General features: G+C 38.2%; 1 protein-coding gene across 1 annotated transcript in view; it reads left to right on the top strand.

The window, feature by feature from the left end:
- Positions 1 to 1,749: 1,749 nt before the first annotated feature.
- The window catches only part of LOC129668969 (MICOS complex subunit Mic27-like), a 46,443-nt gene continuing 34,689 nt past the window's right edge, over positions 1,750 to 13,503 (top strand). The window contains 1 exon segment of the mRNA XM_055597008.1: positions 1,750 to 1,811. Within this exon segment, the coding sequence (XP_055452983.1) occupies positions 1,797 to 1,811 (15 nt within the window). The 5' untranslated portion in view covers positions 1,750 to 1,796.

Below are 13,503 nucleotides of genomic sequence, written 5' to 3'. Positions count from 1 at the left end.
GGACAGGAGCTCCCCAAGGACAACAACAGATCCAAAAATTCTGGGCACAGGGGTCTTTTCTGAAACTGATACTCTAGCCAAGGACCACTCATGGAGTTAGCTTGGAACCCCGCCCAGAGGTAGCCCATGGCAGTTCAGTGTCCAAGTGGCCTCCATAGTAATGGGGATAGGGACTGTCTCTGACATGAACTGATTGGCCTGTTCTTTGATCACCTCTCCCTGAGGGGGAGCAGCCTTACCAGGCCACAGAAGAATTTAGCCACTTAAGAGCTGATTGACTAGGATCAGAGGGAAGAGGAGGAGGACTTCTCTTTTCAGTGGACTGGGAGAGCGACATGGGTGGGAAGAGGGACAGTGGGATTGGGAGGGGAGGACTGAGAGAGGTACAGAGGGGGATACAAAGTGAGTAAATGTAAATAATAAAAATAAAAATAATTAAATAAAAAAATAGAAAAGTAAAACAAAACAAAACAAAAAAAAAAAACCCGAACAAACAGAAAAAGAAATATTTGTTGAATAATGAGTGAATGCTGTTAACTAATATTGAGAAGTTTACAGGAATATTATGAACACTATTTTTCTCAAAGTTATTCACAGAGACCTCAGGAAGCCTGTGCTCTTATAGAGAAAAATATACCTCCTCACAATATATTCTCGTGAGAACATTATAATAATCATTTTATTTTAGATCAAGTCACACCATTGCTAAAACCCCTCCAATTATTTCCATTTTTCTTTTTAAATTAATTTTTCCATATAATATATTCTGATCACTGTTTCTCCTTCCTCATCTCCTCCCAGATCCTCCCCATCCTTCTACACCGCACCTTTGTTGTCTCTCTCTATAGAAAACAGACAAATAAAAAAAGAATAAAACAAAACAAACAAAAAAAATCCAAATTAGTTATAGTGACACACAAAGCCTATTTTGCAGTGTTTTTTAATTGTTGTGGAAACTGCTACTCTAATCCTTTTTCTCATACTATTTTTGCACGAAATACTTGTCTACATTCCTTATGATTTTTTTCTCAAATCACTTTATCAGCGCCTTCAATCTATATGAACTAGTAAACTCCATTCCATCTCGACAGATACCTTCTAGTTTTTTTTTTTGTTTGTTTTTGTTTTTAACTTTTAATACATCTTAGTGTGTGTTTTTAGTATGTGTGTCAAATTCACGTCACCAGGCTTGGCAGTATGCACCTTTTACACACTGAACCATCTTGTCAGTGTTTTGTTTTCTTGAATAGTGTTTAGGCCTTTCTAATATTTATTTGTCACTTTTTCCCAGTGCTTTATTATATGCCACCAGATTTTGTAGTGTACTCTGAAAAACTGGCTGACAGAATTGGTGCTCAGTGACAGTTTCAGAGTAGATGTAATTGCCTCAAGGATGGCAGAGGTGACAAGCTCTCGTGACTGATTCTATGGCTGTTTTCTAAGGCAATTGATCTTGAGTTTTAGATTCTTATCTAGGCAAATCACACGAACAAACACAAAAGTTATTCACCCAAGAAAACAACTTCTAATTGGAGTGTGGAGATTCTTCTGAGAGGTTATATCTGTCGAGGGCTGGAGCGTTGATCACAAGTATAAGCTCCTTTCTCTGAAGAACTAACTGCTAACTAGTAAGTTAATTTCGGCAGCTGACAAAGCAGCTGCAGGAGGCAGGGCAAGGGCTGGAGTCAGCTGTCTACCAGCTTAAAGGGGAGGGGCTGTGGTTGCGCAAGTCAAATTGAACTGCTTTGTCCCTCTGTGCTCTCCGTCCGAAAACTTGAGCCGAGAGAGTCCTAGGTATGGCGGCCTTTAGGGTAAGTGAAAAGAAACTTAGTTTTCCACGCCTTACTTCCTTTGAGCCCACAACATTCCAGTAGTTGTGGAAGGGACCATCCACCCTAACTCATGGATCGAGCAAGTGGCGGTCCGGAATCGGAGTGTTTAATATTTGCAGCCTAAACACACCTATGAAGCCTCCTTCTCTGGAATTAACTGTTAATACCACGGGGTCCCTTAGTCGGGTAATCCGCTGCGCTATGAAAAGGCCCGGGCAACTAGCCCCTCTGTCAAACAAAACAAAAGATAACAAAACAAAAAACACTTCGGTATTTCTTTTAGTGTGCAGGACGGAGCTCCATGACCCGAACATAGGACTTCCTTCAAAAATTATCTGGGGCAAAACTGATAAGTCGAGACGTCCCAGAGTCTGTATTGTTTTTGGGATTATATAGAGTGTTGTTATTCCCAGTCCAATAGCCAGTTTCTTTGGAGTTTAATGAGAAATGGTGCTTTTGTGGTAGAGAAAGCAAGCCCGATGACTCAGGTTTCAACGTCAGTTTACAAATACTTAATGCAGTTTTTTTTTTTTTTTTTTTTTTTTTTTTTTTTTTTTTGCTGTATAATGAGTGTTAGGCTTGAAAGATAAAAGACTGTGAGTAATTCAATCAGCAGATGTTGTTTTTAAGGTGGCTTAGTGTTCTTTATTTTCCATTCTTACTGCATTTTGCACCTTGGGACCTTATACTTACTTTTGAACTATTGACCACTCTCCTAACTGTACTCTAATCCCTCTGTTCCTCTGATGGAATCCATTTTCTCCTGTGCTGCCGTAGTACTTACACCAAAATGAGTCTGCCCCACTACATTAAAGCCGTTATAGGCACTCCATTATCAGCTCTCAGGGGTCAGGTTATATTTCTAGATAACAACACTTCACCTAGCCTCTGCTCTCCATCTTCCTTTCCTGTCACCTAAGAATCCTCTGCTCTGTGCTCAGCTTCTTTATCTTTCCATGCCCCCTTTACCCGCTCTTTCGGCAATTCCTAAAGTGCTCTTTCCCATTCTTATTTAATTTCTAGCAGGCATGGCTAACCAACTTTTTGTTAATTCGACTCCTTGACCATAGTTGTCTTCTACAAAGTTCATCCTAGAGTTACAATGTTTAAATAGGTTTAGGATTTTGGATTGAATAGGATGTGGTCTGTAGTCCACAGGTAGCACAGGAGTGCTCCCTTTGCTAAACACAATGCCATGACAACTATAATGATCCATATGAGATAGTTATTGACAACTGTATTGATAAGTTAATTAAAAGTTTTAAGTTGTTTTCTGATAGCCAAACCAAGAATGGGCATGTAAATCTGAAGAGTTTCTTGGTGCCTATGTAGAGAGATACAGAGTTTTAGAGGCAAAACCCACAAAGATGTATCAGAGTTAGATGAGTGTCAGAGTAACCTTGAAACATTTATTCCTGGCAGAGTACAGTAGTTATTTTAGATATAACTTGCCAGTTATTTTGGTTAATATATCTGGACCATGGACAAGGCCATGGAAGTTTCACAAGTGCTTAACATGATTATTGGAGAAGGGATAAAGGACTGAGAACTAAGAACAGAAAATGGGGTCAGAACAGGGGGTGTTACCTTAGTCATTTCATTCCCCAATTTTTAAAAGTTATTGTTAATTTTTTTTTATATTGGCTGTGGGGTAAACACTGGTTCCCGAGGATCCATTTTTTTTTTCTCTGATGAACTTTAAAAGGTAATTTGTTATGTAAGGACTTAGACCAAGTCTTATAAAAAGAGGGAGTAAGGGACCAGGGCAGTGAAAAATGTTGTGTGAGTAATGAATTTTAATCATTTTATGGTGCCAGAAATTATTTCATTTATATTTTTATACAGTTATTTTTTTTGTATTTTATTTTTTTCTTATCAGTTACATTTTATTAACTATGTACCCCAGCCATGTCCCGTTCCCTCATTCCCTCCCAGTCCCTCCCGCCCTCCCTCCTCTCCACCGTGCCCCTTGCCAAGTCCACTGATAGGGGGGACCTCCTCCCCATTCATCTGATCCTGTTTTATCAGGTATCCTCAGGACTGGCTGCAAAGCTCTCCTCTGTGGCCTAACAGGACTGCTCCTCCCTTGGGGGGTGGGGAGGCCAAAGAGCCAGCCATTGTATACAGTTATTTTTAACTTTTCTAAAGTTTTCTTTTTTAATTGATAACTTTTGATGTGTTAGCATAGAAGCAACAAGTCTAATCCACACAGTCTTCCCTGGGGACATGAAAATAAGTTTAAGCCTTGTCAGTTTTGGAGAACTGTTTCTGTCAGAGACTCTATGGGTGGTGGTGGTGGTGGAGTATATCAAAGGAGAACTGAAGGTGTATAAAATCTGTTTATTTGATAAAGTATCTTTTTTTTTTTCACCTGATTTGAGCTGCAGTGTTCAAGGCAGTAGTCTCTTATCACCATTTCTGTCATTGGCACAAGGAGTGGGTAGCCCTTCTGTAACTGGTGGGTGTATTTTTCTGGTAGTGCTCATGGCCAAGGAGAGGAATGGAGACAGTGGCTGCTCAAGTGCTATTTAGCAAAGTGGAACTCATACATTGTCTAGGTGATTTCTCCAAATAATTGTTTAGATTGCATAAGGAAATTGCCCTAGTGTTAAGGTGTATTTCAGATCCCCAAAACTGGGCTGCCTAGTGTCACTTCAGGTTTTGGTCCCAGGTCAGTTCTCAGAGCACTCCCAACCCAGCATCTTAGAATTTGCTTATTGGCCACTGAAAGGCATCTTACTATAAACTGCTGCTTTCTGTATGAACTGGTCTCCATGGTAGTTTCATCAGCTGTTTGGAGATTAAATCTTTTGTGGTGTTAGTGCCAAATCCAGGCTACAAATACCTCGGTAGTCGCTCCTGTGTGTTTGTCTCCACCAGTGCCAATAGGGTCAGCACCAATAGCAGTCAGACAAGATAGCCATAGCCAAGGTTGGTACCCACCACTGTCCCATGTCCAGGTCACCAGAGATCATGTGTCATTGTCAGTTGAGGCTCAGCCACTAGCCAAAAGAGGTCTGCTTTGGTTGTTGCCACAGCCCTAGTGGTCTGTGGTTGTCATTGGGGGAGCATGGTGGTCTGTGGTGGTCCTTGGTAGAGTGTGGTAGTTTGCTGCCCCACAGCAGTAATCTGTGTTACTCCATGGTATGCCCTGGTAGCTTTTCCATCACTTCCTCTTTCTCTTCTGTGTTCTCTTGCCCCCCTTCTCTTCTTTTTAATAACCCCCTGAAGTAAGGGCTATTCAAATAAGCATGGGTATAGGTGTGGAGTCATCCATTGGAGTGTGCTCTCCATACTTGGATTTAGACCACTGAGGAAAACTGCCTCTTTCCTTCCCTACAGTCATAAATTGTTCATGGCTCTTCATTAGGATTGATGAGGCCGCCTCTGATCCTTGCTGAAATTTTGACTCTCTTGATCTTAGGTAGACATTCAGAATTTTTGAATTCTTGAGTACTACAACATGCATCCAGAAGATGTTTCCTAGTGATTGTCTTAACTTCTGCTTCTTAAAATCCCACCTTTGTCTTTCATGGTGTTTTTGAGTGTTAGCAGACAGTGGGTGTGATATAGATATCCCATTCACAGCTGAGGACTTCATAGATGCTTGTGGGTTTTTTTTAATATTTCTAGTTTTTTCATATTTCTAGTTTTCATATTTCATATTTCATATTTTCATCTATTTCTAGTTTTTTGAGGAACATCACACCAATTTTCAAAAAGGCCAAAGTAGTTTACAACAGTAGTGTATAAGGCTCATTTACCCTCTCAACCGTATCAGCATTTACTGTCATTCTTGGATCATGGCCATTCTTACTGGAGTGATATGGTATCATGGTGTGGTTTAAATCTGCTTTTCCCTGATGGCAAAGGGTGCTCAACACTTAAGAGTGCTTTCTGGCTGTCTGTATTTCTTTTGAGAACTCTCTACTCAGTTCCACAGGCCATATTTTAAATGGCTTAAATGTGGTTGCTTTTACACTTCATCCTCCCAGAAGTGTTTCAGCCCACAGTTTATATGTACATTGGCCTGGTAGGTTGAATACACATGGCAAAAGTCACAGCAAACACCCTGACTCCAGCTGCCTAGATTTTGTCTGGAAAACACACGCAGTATGAAAACTAGCATAGTATGTTCCTTACAACCCAAGCATATTCCCATAGTTTCTCCACAGCCTTTTATTTTTAATTTCAACCCTTTGAAGTTGACTATTTGAAATGCTGATGAGCAAGGACCAAATTGTACAACTATATTTTTAATGTTTATTATTGTTTTTGGGTTATTGTTGTTAGCAATTTTTTTTTCCTAAGAGTTTTAGAAGAAAATAATAAATGATACTATGGCTGAAAGACTATATTCTTAGTAGATTTAATGATATTTTGTTCTTTTACAGATGATTCACTTACTATTTTCAGAAGAAAATAAGCACCCTGATATGTACAGGTCCTCTGTTAGTGAATCACTGGTGATTACTCTAAAACAGGGCACTCTTGTCTAAGATTTTTATGTTGCTGCCAAGAAATAGCTCCCAGGCTTTGTCTCTGAGATGAAGCATTTGTATCCTTTTTTTTTTCTTCTTTTCAGTTTCAGCTAGAGAAAATAGTAGTATACCTGTTAATGTAGAAGATGAGTTTAGTGGTGCTTGTCATTATCGCAGAGTTTATTATCCTTGGAAAACAATCTAGCACATATACGGGTAAAATCCAGAATTCCAAAAAGGGAAGTAGATGCGCCTTCATGGATAGGAAAGAGAGGCTGAGACTCTTCTTTATGATCCAAAAGAGTATACATAGATCAATGAAAATTTTATGGTCATTAACTCAGTCTACTGAAGAAGTTTCTCACAAAGACGTTATTTTAAAAAGAAAGGTTTTAATGGGAATGATGCCATATTGGCATTGTTTCGTTTTACTGCAGGTCATAAATATACTGTTTGGGGTTGCTTAGTAATATGCTTTTGAAAGGATTTTAGCTATAAGAGTGATATATTGTGGAAGTCTTATATTTTGAGATATAATTTCTCATTCTTAAAAACGTGATATGTCTGTTATATGTCCCTTGCTTGTAAGGCTAAACTCTTAATATTTTATATTTCATCTGATAACTATTAGTTCATTGTGGAGCAGCTCTTGATATGTCAATTCAGCTTTTGTTCTGCCTCCTACCTGTTATTTCATTAGTCGTGTACGTATACCTCTGTGTTTGTTTCCCTCTGGTGTATACATATTACTAGTTCTGTATAAAATCACCCAGAAAAAAACACTACTGATATATTTAGTCACAGCTCTCCCTTCTCTACTGAAAAGATAGATATTGGGAAAGAAAGAACTAGTAAATAGAGGTTTAAAAAAATGAAAACTAATACAAAAATAAATAATTTTTTAAAAATTAAAAAAAAGGAAATGAAAAGTACAGTTTGGAACAAATGATAGTAGAAAAATAAAGAATGGGGGAAGGAATTAGTTATAAGGAAGAACAACCTTAGTTAAAAAAAAAAAGGTGGGTAGGCTGTTTTGTCCTTTAGCTATGTTGGTGAAATACAACTTACATTGTTCGCTACTGAGATATAGTGATCCAGAGTTTCCATATAGCTTTGTGGTGATATATTTCCCAAAGAATAAATGGAAGCATAGAAATAAGCCAAATTAAAAGTAGAAAGCAGATAAAGGAAATTTATCCAATGTATCCACAAGCCACATTAAGAACAAGGACAAATACACCCGGTTATTCCTTCATGTCCCTCTTTAGGGTCCTGAAGTGGTGTAAAGTTTAAACAGGACCAAGTATATGCACATCTAAGTAGTTCCACTCAAGGTGTGGTCCTGCCCACCATTGATCCATCATAGTCTGGGCTTTAGTCTCATCATGCAAGGTGGTCAGCAAGTTGTTAGAACTGTGTAAAATCTTTTTCTAGGAGACAAATTTTCCATCTGACTGAGGCCTCTTCATGCTCCAAGCATGAGATTTTCTGGGAGAATTTATCATTTCTTTGGGATCTGTTGTTTCAATAATTTGCTAGTCAAATTGAAAGGTATCTCTTTAGAATATCTTTATTTCTTATAGACTGGTTACAGTAGTTTCCTTTCACTGTTCTTTTGGCCTACACAAAAAGTGATCTATTTAAACAATATATAAGCAGTTATTCTATAAGTATATTTTCCCTAGGGAACTCACTAATGAAAAGATTATTGGCTATTCTAGCTAAAAGTATATTGACCTGAATAGAAAATCCTATCTACTTAAATATGTATTTCATACAGTATAATTAATTTTACCAAGAATTTTTTCATGTTGTATGCAAAGGTGAATTCTGCCTTTACTAAGAAACAGTCTTGCTCTGTCGTCACTAAGAAATGATCATTTAAACTTTCAAATTTGGGCTAGAAATATGTTATAAGTTACTATCCTTTTCCCCCCAGTACTCTACCATTTATAAACATTTTATCTATTTTAATGTTTCCTTCTTAGAATGTTTCTTAGACTGTGAGAGTTTTTGTATATATCAAGATAAAATATTTTCATAAATTTTATTTAAGCTGGACTTGAATTGGTTGATGCTTCACTCTTGGAACATAGGAGCATATGCAAAAATTTTAGGGTAAATATATTTTAATAGAAGATATTTCATAATTTTCATTCTGTTTTCAGAAAGTTAAAAGTTAATAGCATTTAATCAGTCCTAAAATCTTAGATTAATGTTAAGATTTTCAGAAATGTTAAATAAACGAGCTTACTAGATTCTGTATTTCTACTACCTTGTTTATAATTGTGGATCCTTCATAACTCAGATATGAAACTCCTTTGGATTTAGAAATACTTCTACTCAACAGAACTCTATCTTAGGAAATAAAATAGATTGTGGGTAATGTCCTAGCATTTCAAAACTGCTCAGGGTCATGTTTTAGAGCTGTACTTCTGTAGAGTGTTGACAATTTAGTTATAAGGCTTTCCAGAAACACAACTATCAAGTCACCATTCCTAATTAGCTATAAAGCGTTACAAAAACACAACCATCAACAGTAACTATTTTGAAAATTATTATTTTTTTCTTTTTTATTATTAGTTACATTTTATTAACTCTGTATCCCAGCTGTGTCCCTCTCCCTCAGCTCCCTCATTCCCTCCAACCCCTCCCTCCCTCATCTCCTCCCTGCCCCTTTCCAAGTCCGCTGATAGAGGGGACCTCCTCCCCTTTCATCTGATCCTGTTGTATCAGGTATCTTCAGGACTGGCTGCAAAGTCCTCCTCTGTGGCCTAGCAGGACTGCTCCTCCCTTGGGGGGTGGGGAGGCCAAAGAGCCAGTCATTGAGTTCCTGTTAGAAATAGTCCTTGTTCCCCTTACTATGGGAAACCAAAAATTAATTGTAAACAGATTTATAAATATCCAAATCTGTTAATCTTTATAAGGTTTACATAGTTTGAAGCATCAATGCATATAGAACTGCAAGCAACAATTAGTATAATTATACAGAAGTATTATATGGAAGGTTTTTCTTTTTTTCTTTTTGGAAGGTATTTCTAAAGCAAAATATAAAACCACTGGATTAGTAGAATAAGTCTATAGCACTAGCACTGACAATCAAACAAAATCTCTTACAAAATTGAAAGCAGTAGTAGTTATTACACATAGGTTATATAGAAGTATATCTCATATACAAGAAAATAATTATTATCAGAGTGTATATATGTATGTATGAATGTGTGCATATATATATCTATCTTTCTAAATTTAGAAGAAATTTTGTTTGATTGTCAGTGCTATAAACTTATTCTGCTAATCCAATGGTTTTATATTTTGCTTTAGAAAGTTTCCATGCACACACACACACACACACACACACACACACACACACACACATACACACACACACCAGGTTTTAATTAGCAAGATTTTCCAGAATGGTTGTTTTTTTTTTTTTTTTTTTTTTTTGCACATAAAAATTTATTTTTTTTTGTTTTTTTTAATTTTATTTTTTTCTTATCAGTTACATTTTATTAACTCTGTATCCCAGCCGTGTCCCGATCCCTCATTCCCTCCCAGTCCCTCCCTCCCTCCCTAGAACCTCTGCTCAGATGTAGCCTGTGGTAGCTCAGTAACCAATTGGTTTCCCATAGTGAGGGGAACAAGGACTATTTCTAACAGGAACTCAATGACTGGCTCTTTGGCCTCCCCACCCCCCAAGGGAGGAGCAGTCCTGTTAGGCCACAGAGGAGAGCTTTGCAGCCAGTCCTGAAGATAACCTGATAAAACAGGATCAGATGAATGGGGAAGAGGTCTCCCCTATTAGTGGACTTGGCAACGGGCAGAATGGTTGTTTTTAATGCCTTTTTAAGTTTATAAGACACTAAGAGGTCAGCATTACACCATACTCATAAGGAAATCATTATATCCAGAAAGTGGGAGGGTCTGTGAAGTCCTATCATTATCTATTTTAAGGAGGTGCCAGTTGGTTTAAGGAGTCAGAAACTAAAGGGACTAATGAAAAAAAAAAAAAAAAACATTAGCAAGGTCTAATATAGCATGAGAAGCATTATATATAGCATTATATCATTTGTATAAATTATTTGCTTTAAAAGAACACAGTTGAAACTATGTTGCTGGGAAGATTTTTTTTTGGGGGGGGAAGATTTTTTGTTGTTGTTGTTGTTGCTGTTGGCATTTGGAACAGAACATTTACCTACCAATCAAATACTTTATTCAGGTTTATTAAATACATACATTATATTTGTTGCTTCATGTGCCAGTGGCCAAGAAAAGTATAAGTTTTATCAGTTATTAGTTAGTTATTGGAGAGAAAAGATATTTTTCTAATCCAGGATTATGTCTGGCCCATGGCCAAGAGAAAGCTGTGCATGTTTGCCCCTCTGTGCCCATTGCTCAGACTGGCTCAGGCTGGCTGCCATTGTTGCTGTCTCTCCTTCCACATTTGGCTGCTTAACAGGCACTGTGTGGAGCAATAACACTTGCTGGTTATTTTGCATGTATGAGCCTTTCATGCTTTTTCAAGTTTGTAAATTTTATATAATATAAAACTTAGGTATACAGTATAAACACTTCTAGTCACAGATACATTAGGCATCTAATTGTAGTGGAGCCGATTTAAACCAGTTATTTACAACGTGTCTTTTTAAAAGACTTAAGCACAAAACTGATCCTGAAATGAACTTTAAGACACTTTTCTAAGTAGTCACAAGTCTCAAATACAAAAAGCAGAAAACATAAAACATTTTTTAAAAATTTTTAATTATTTTTCATAATTCTTCATTATGTAGCCTGACTGAAGCCCTTCACTCAAGTCCCCCCAGTCCTACCCTCCCTTAGTCTTCCCCCATCCCCTTCCCCTAGTTTACTGAAAGGGTGAGTTCTTCACCATTGCCATCTGCCCATAGCTTGTTAAGTCTCATCAGGACTGCCTGGATCCTCTTCCTATGTGGCCTGGGAAGGCCGCATCACCAGGGCTGAGTAGTTCTTGATAGAGGCAGCCTGTGCTCCCCTTACTCTGAGATCCACATGGAGACTGAGATGCCAGTCAGCCACTTCTGAGCAGGGGGTCTATGTGCTTTCCATACATGTTCCTTGGTTGGTGTGTTGGTCTCTGCATGGCCCCTGGGCTCAGATCCTTTAGCTTTGTTGGTTTCCTTGTGGAGCTGCTGTCCCTTCCATGTCCTTCTATCCTACCACCCTCTTCCATAAGAGTTCTGACCAAAGTTTGCCCATGAGTCTCAGCATCTGCTTAGATCCCTGTTGGGTGGAGCATTTCAGAGCACCCTCTAGAGTAGACTCCCATCCTGTTTCCCCTCTTCCACCTCTTTTTGGGTCTATCTTGTTTGCCACTTAAGGATTTAAATGGAGGACTCCCTAGGGTCCTCCTTAGTGTTTAGCTTTTTTAGGGATATAGATTGCTATCCTGTATTATATGGCTAATATCCACTTATAACTTATGCCTATCTTTCTGTTTCTAGGTTAACTCACTTAGGATGATCTTTTCTAGTTCCATCCATTTGTCTGCAAATTTCATGATTTCCTTGTTTTTAATAACTGAGTAGTATTCCATTATGTAGATGTACCTCAATTTCTGAATCCTCTGTTAAGGGACATCTAGGTTATTTCCAGATTCTGGCTATTACAAATAAAGCTGCTATGAACATAGATGAACAAATGTCATTGTTGCATATTTGAGCATCTTTAGGATATATGCCCAGGAGTGGTATAGCTGGATCTTGAGGTAGTGCTATTCCCAGTTTTCTGAGAAAGTGCCAGATTGATTTCCAAAATGGTTGTATAAGTTTGCACTTCCACCAGCAATGGAGGAGTAGTCTCCTTTCTCCACATCCTCTCAAGCATGTGTTGTCACTTGAGTTTTCAATCTTAGCCATTCTGATCAGTGTAAGATGGACTCTCAGAGTTGTTTTGATTTGAATTTCTTTTTTTAAAATTAATTTTATTGAAATTTATTCACTTTGTATCCCCCACATATCCCTCCCTCCTCCCCTCCCAATCCCCTTCCTCCTCCTTCTTCAACTATGCCCCTCCCCCAGTCCACTGATAGGGGAGGTCTTCTTCCCCTTCCTTCTGATCCTAGTCTATCAGGTCTCATCAGGAGTGGCTGCATTGTCTTCCTCTGTGCCCTGGTAAGTCTGCTCCCCCCTCAGAGGGAGGTGATTAAATTGCCAATCAGTTTATGTCAGAGACAGTCCTTGTTCCTATTACTGTGGAACCCACTTGGACATTGAGCTGCCATGGGCTATATCTGTGCAGGGCTTCTAGGTTCTAGGTTATCTCCATGAATGGTCCTTGGTTATAGTCTCAGAAAAGACCTGTGTGTCCAGATTTTTTGGTTTTGTTGCTCTCCTTGTAGAGCTTCTGTCCTCCCCAGGTCTTACTATTTCCCACTTCTTTGCACTCTGCTCAAAGATTGGCCATAAGTCTCAGCATCTGCTTTGATACCCTGCAGGGTAGTTTCAGTGATGAATACACATGTTAAACATTTCTTTAAGTGTTTCTATGCAATTCAGTATACCTCTGTTGAGATTTCTCTGCTTAGTTCTGTACCCCATTTTTTTAAAAAAATTTTTTAAATTTTTTATTTGGTTTGTTGGTGTCTAATTTCTTGAGTTCTTTATATATTCTGGATATTAGCCCTCTGTCAGATATAGGGTTGGTGAAGATCGTTTCCCAGTCTTTAGTCTGTCATTTTGTTCTGTTGACAGTATTCTTTGCTTTTCAATTTCACAAAGTCCCATTTATTAATTGTAGATCTTAGAGCCTGAGTTGTTGGTGTTCTTTTCAGGTAATAGTTTCCTGTGCCAGTGACTTTCAAGGTTTTTCCCCAATTTTACTTCCAACAAGTTTAGTGTGTTTGGTTTTATATTGATCCACTTGGACTTTAATTCTGTGCAGGGTGATAAGTATGAGTATATTTGTATTTTTCTACATGTAAGCATCCAGTAAAACCAGAACTATTTGCTGAAGATGCTGTGTTTTTGCCATTGTATGGTTTTGGCATCTTTGTCAAAAATCAGTTGTCTGTAAGAGCATGGGTTCATTTCTGGCTCTTCTATTCAATTCCATTGATGCACCAGCTTGTTTCTATGCCAGTACTATGCAGTTTTAATTACTGCTGCTCAATAGATTAGCTTGAAATCAGGGATGGAGATGCCTCCAGAAGA

This window comes from Psammomys obesus, unplaced genomic scaffold (assembly GCF_907164565.1).
Source record: "Psammomys obesus unplaced genomic scaffold, mPsaObe1.curated_primary_1811, whole genome shotgun sequence".
NCBI lineage: Eukaryota > Metazoa > Chordata > Mammalia > Rodentia > Muridae > Psammomys > Psammomys obesus.
Note: the sequence above shows the minus strand (reverse complement) of the source record. Positions and strands in the feature narration are given on the sequence as shown.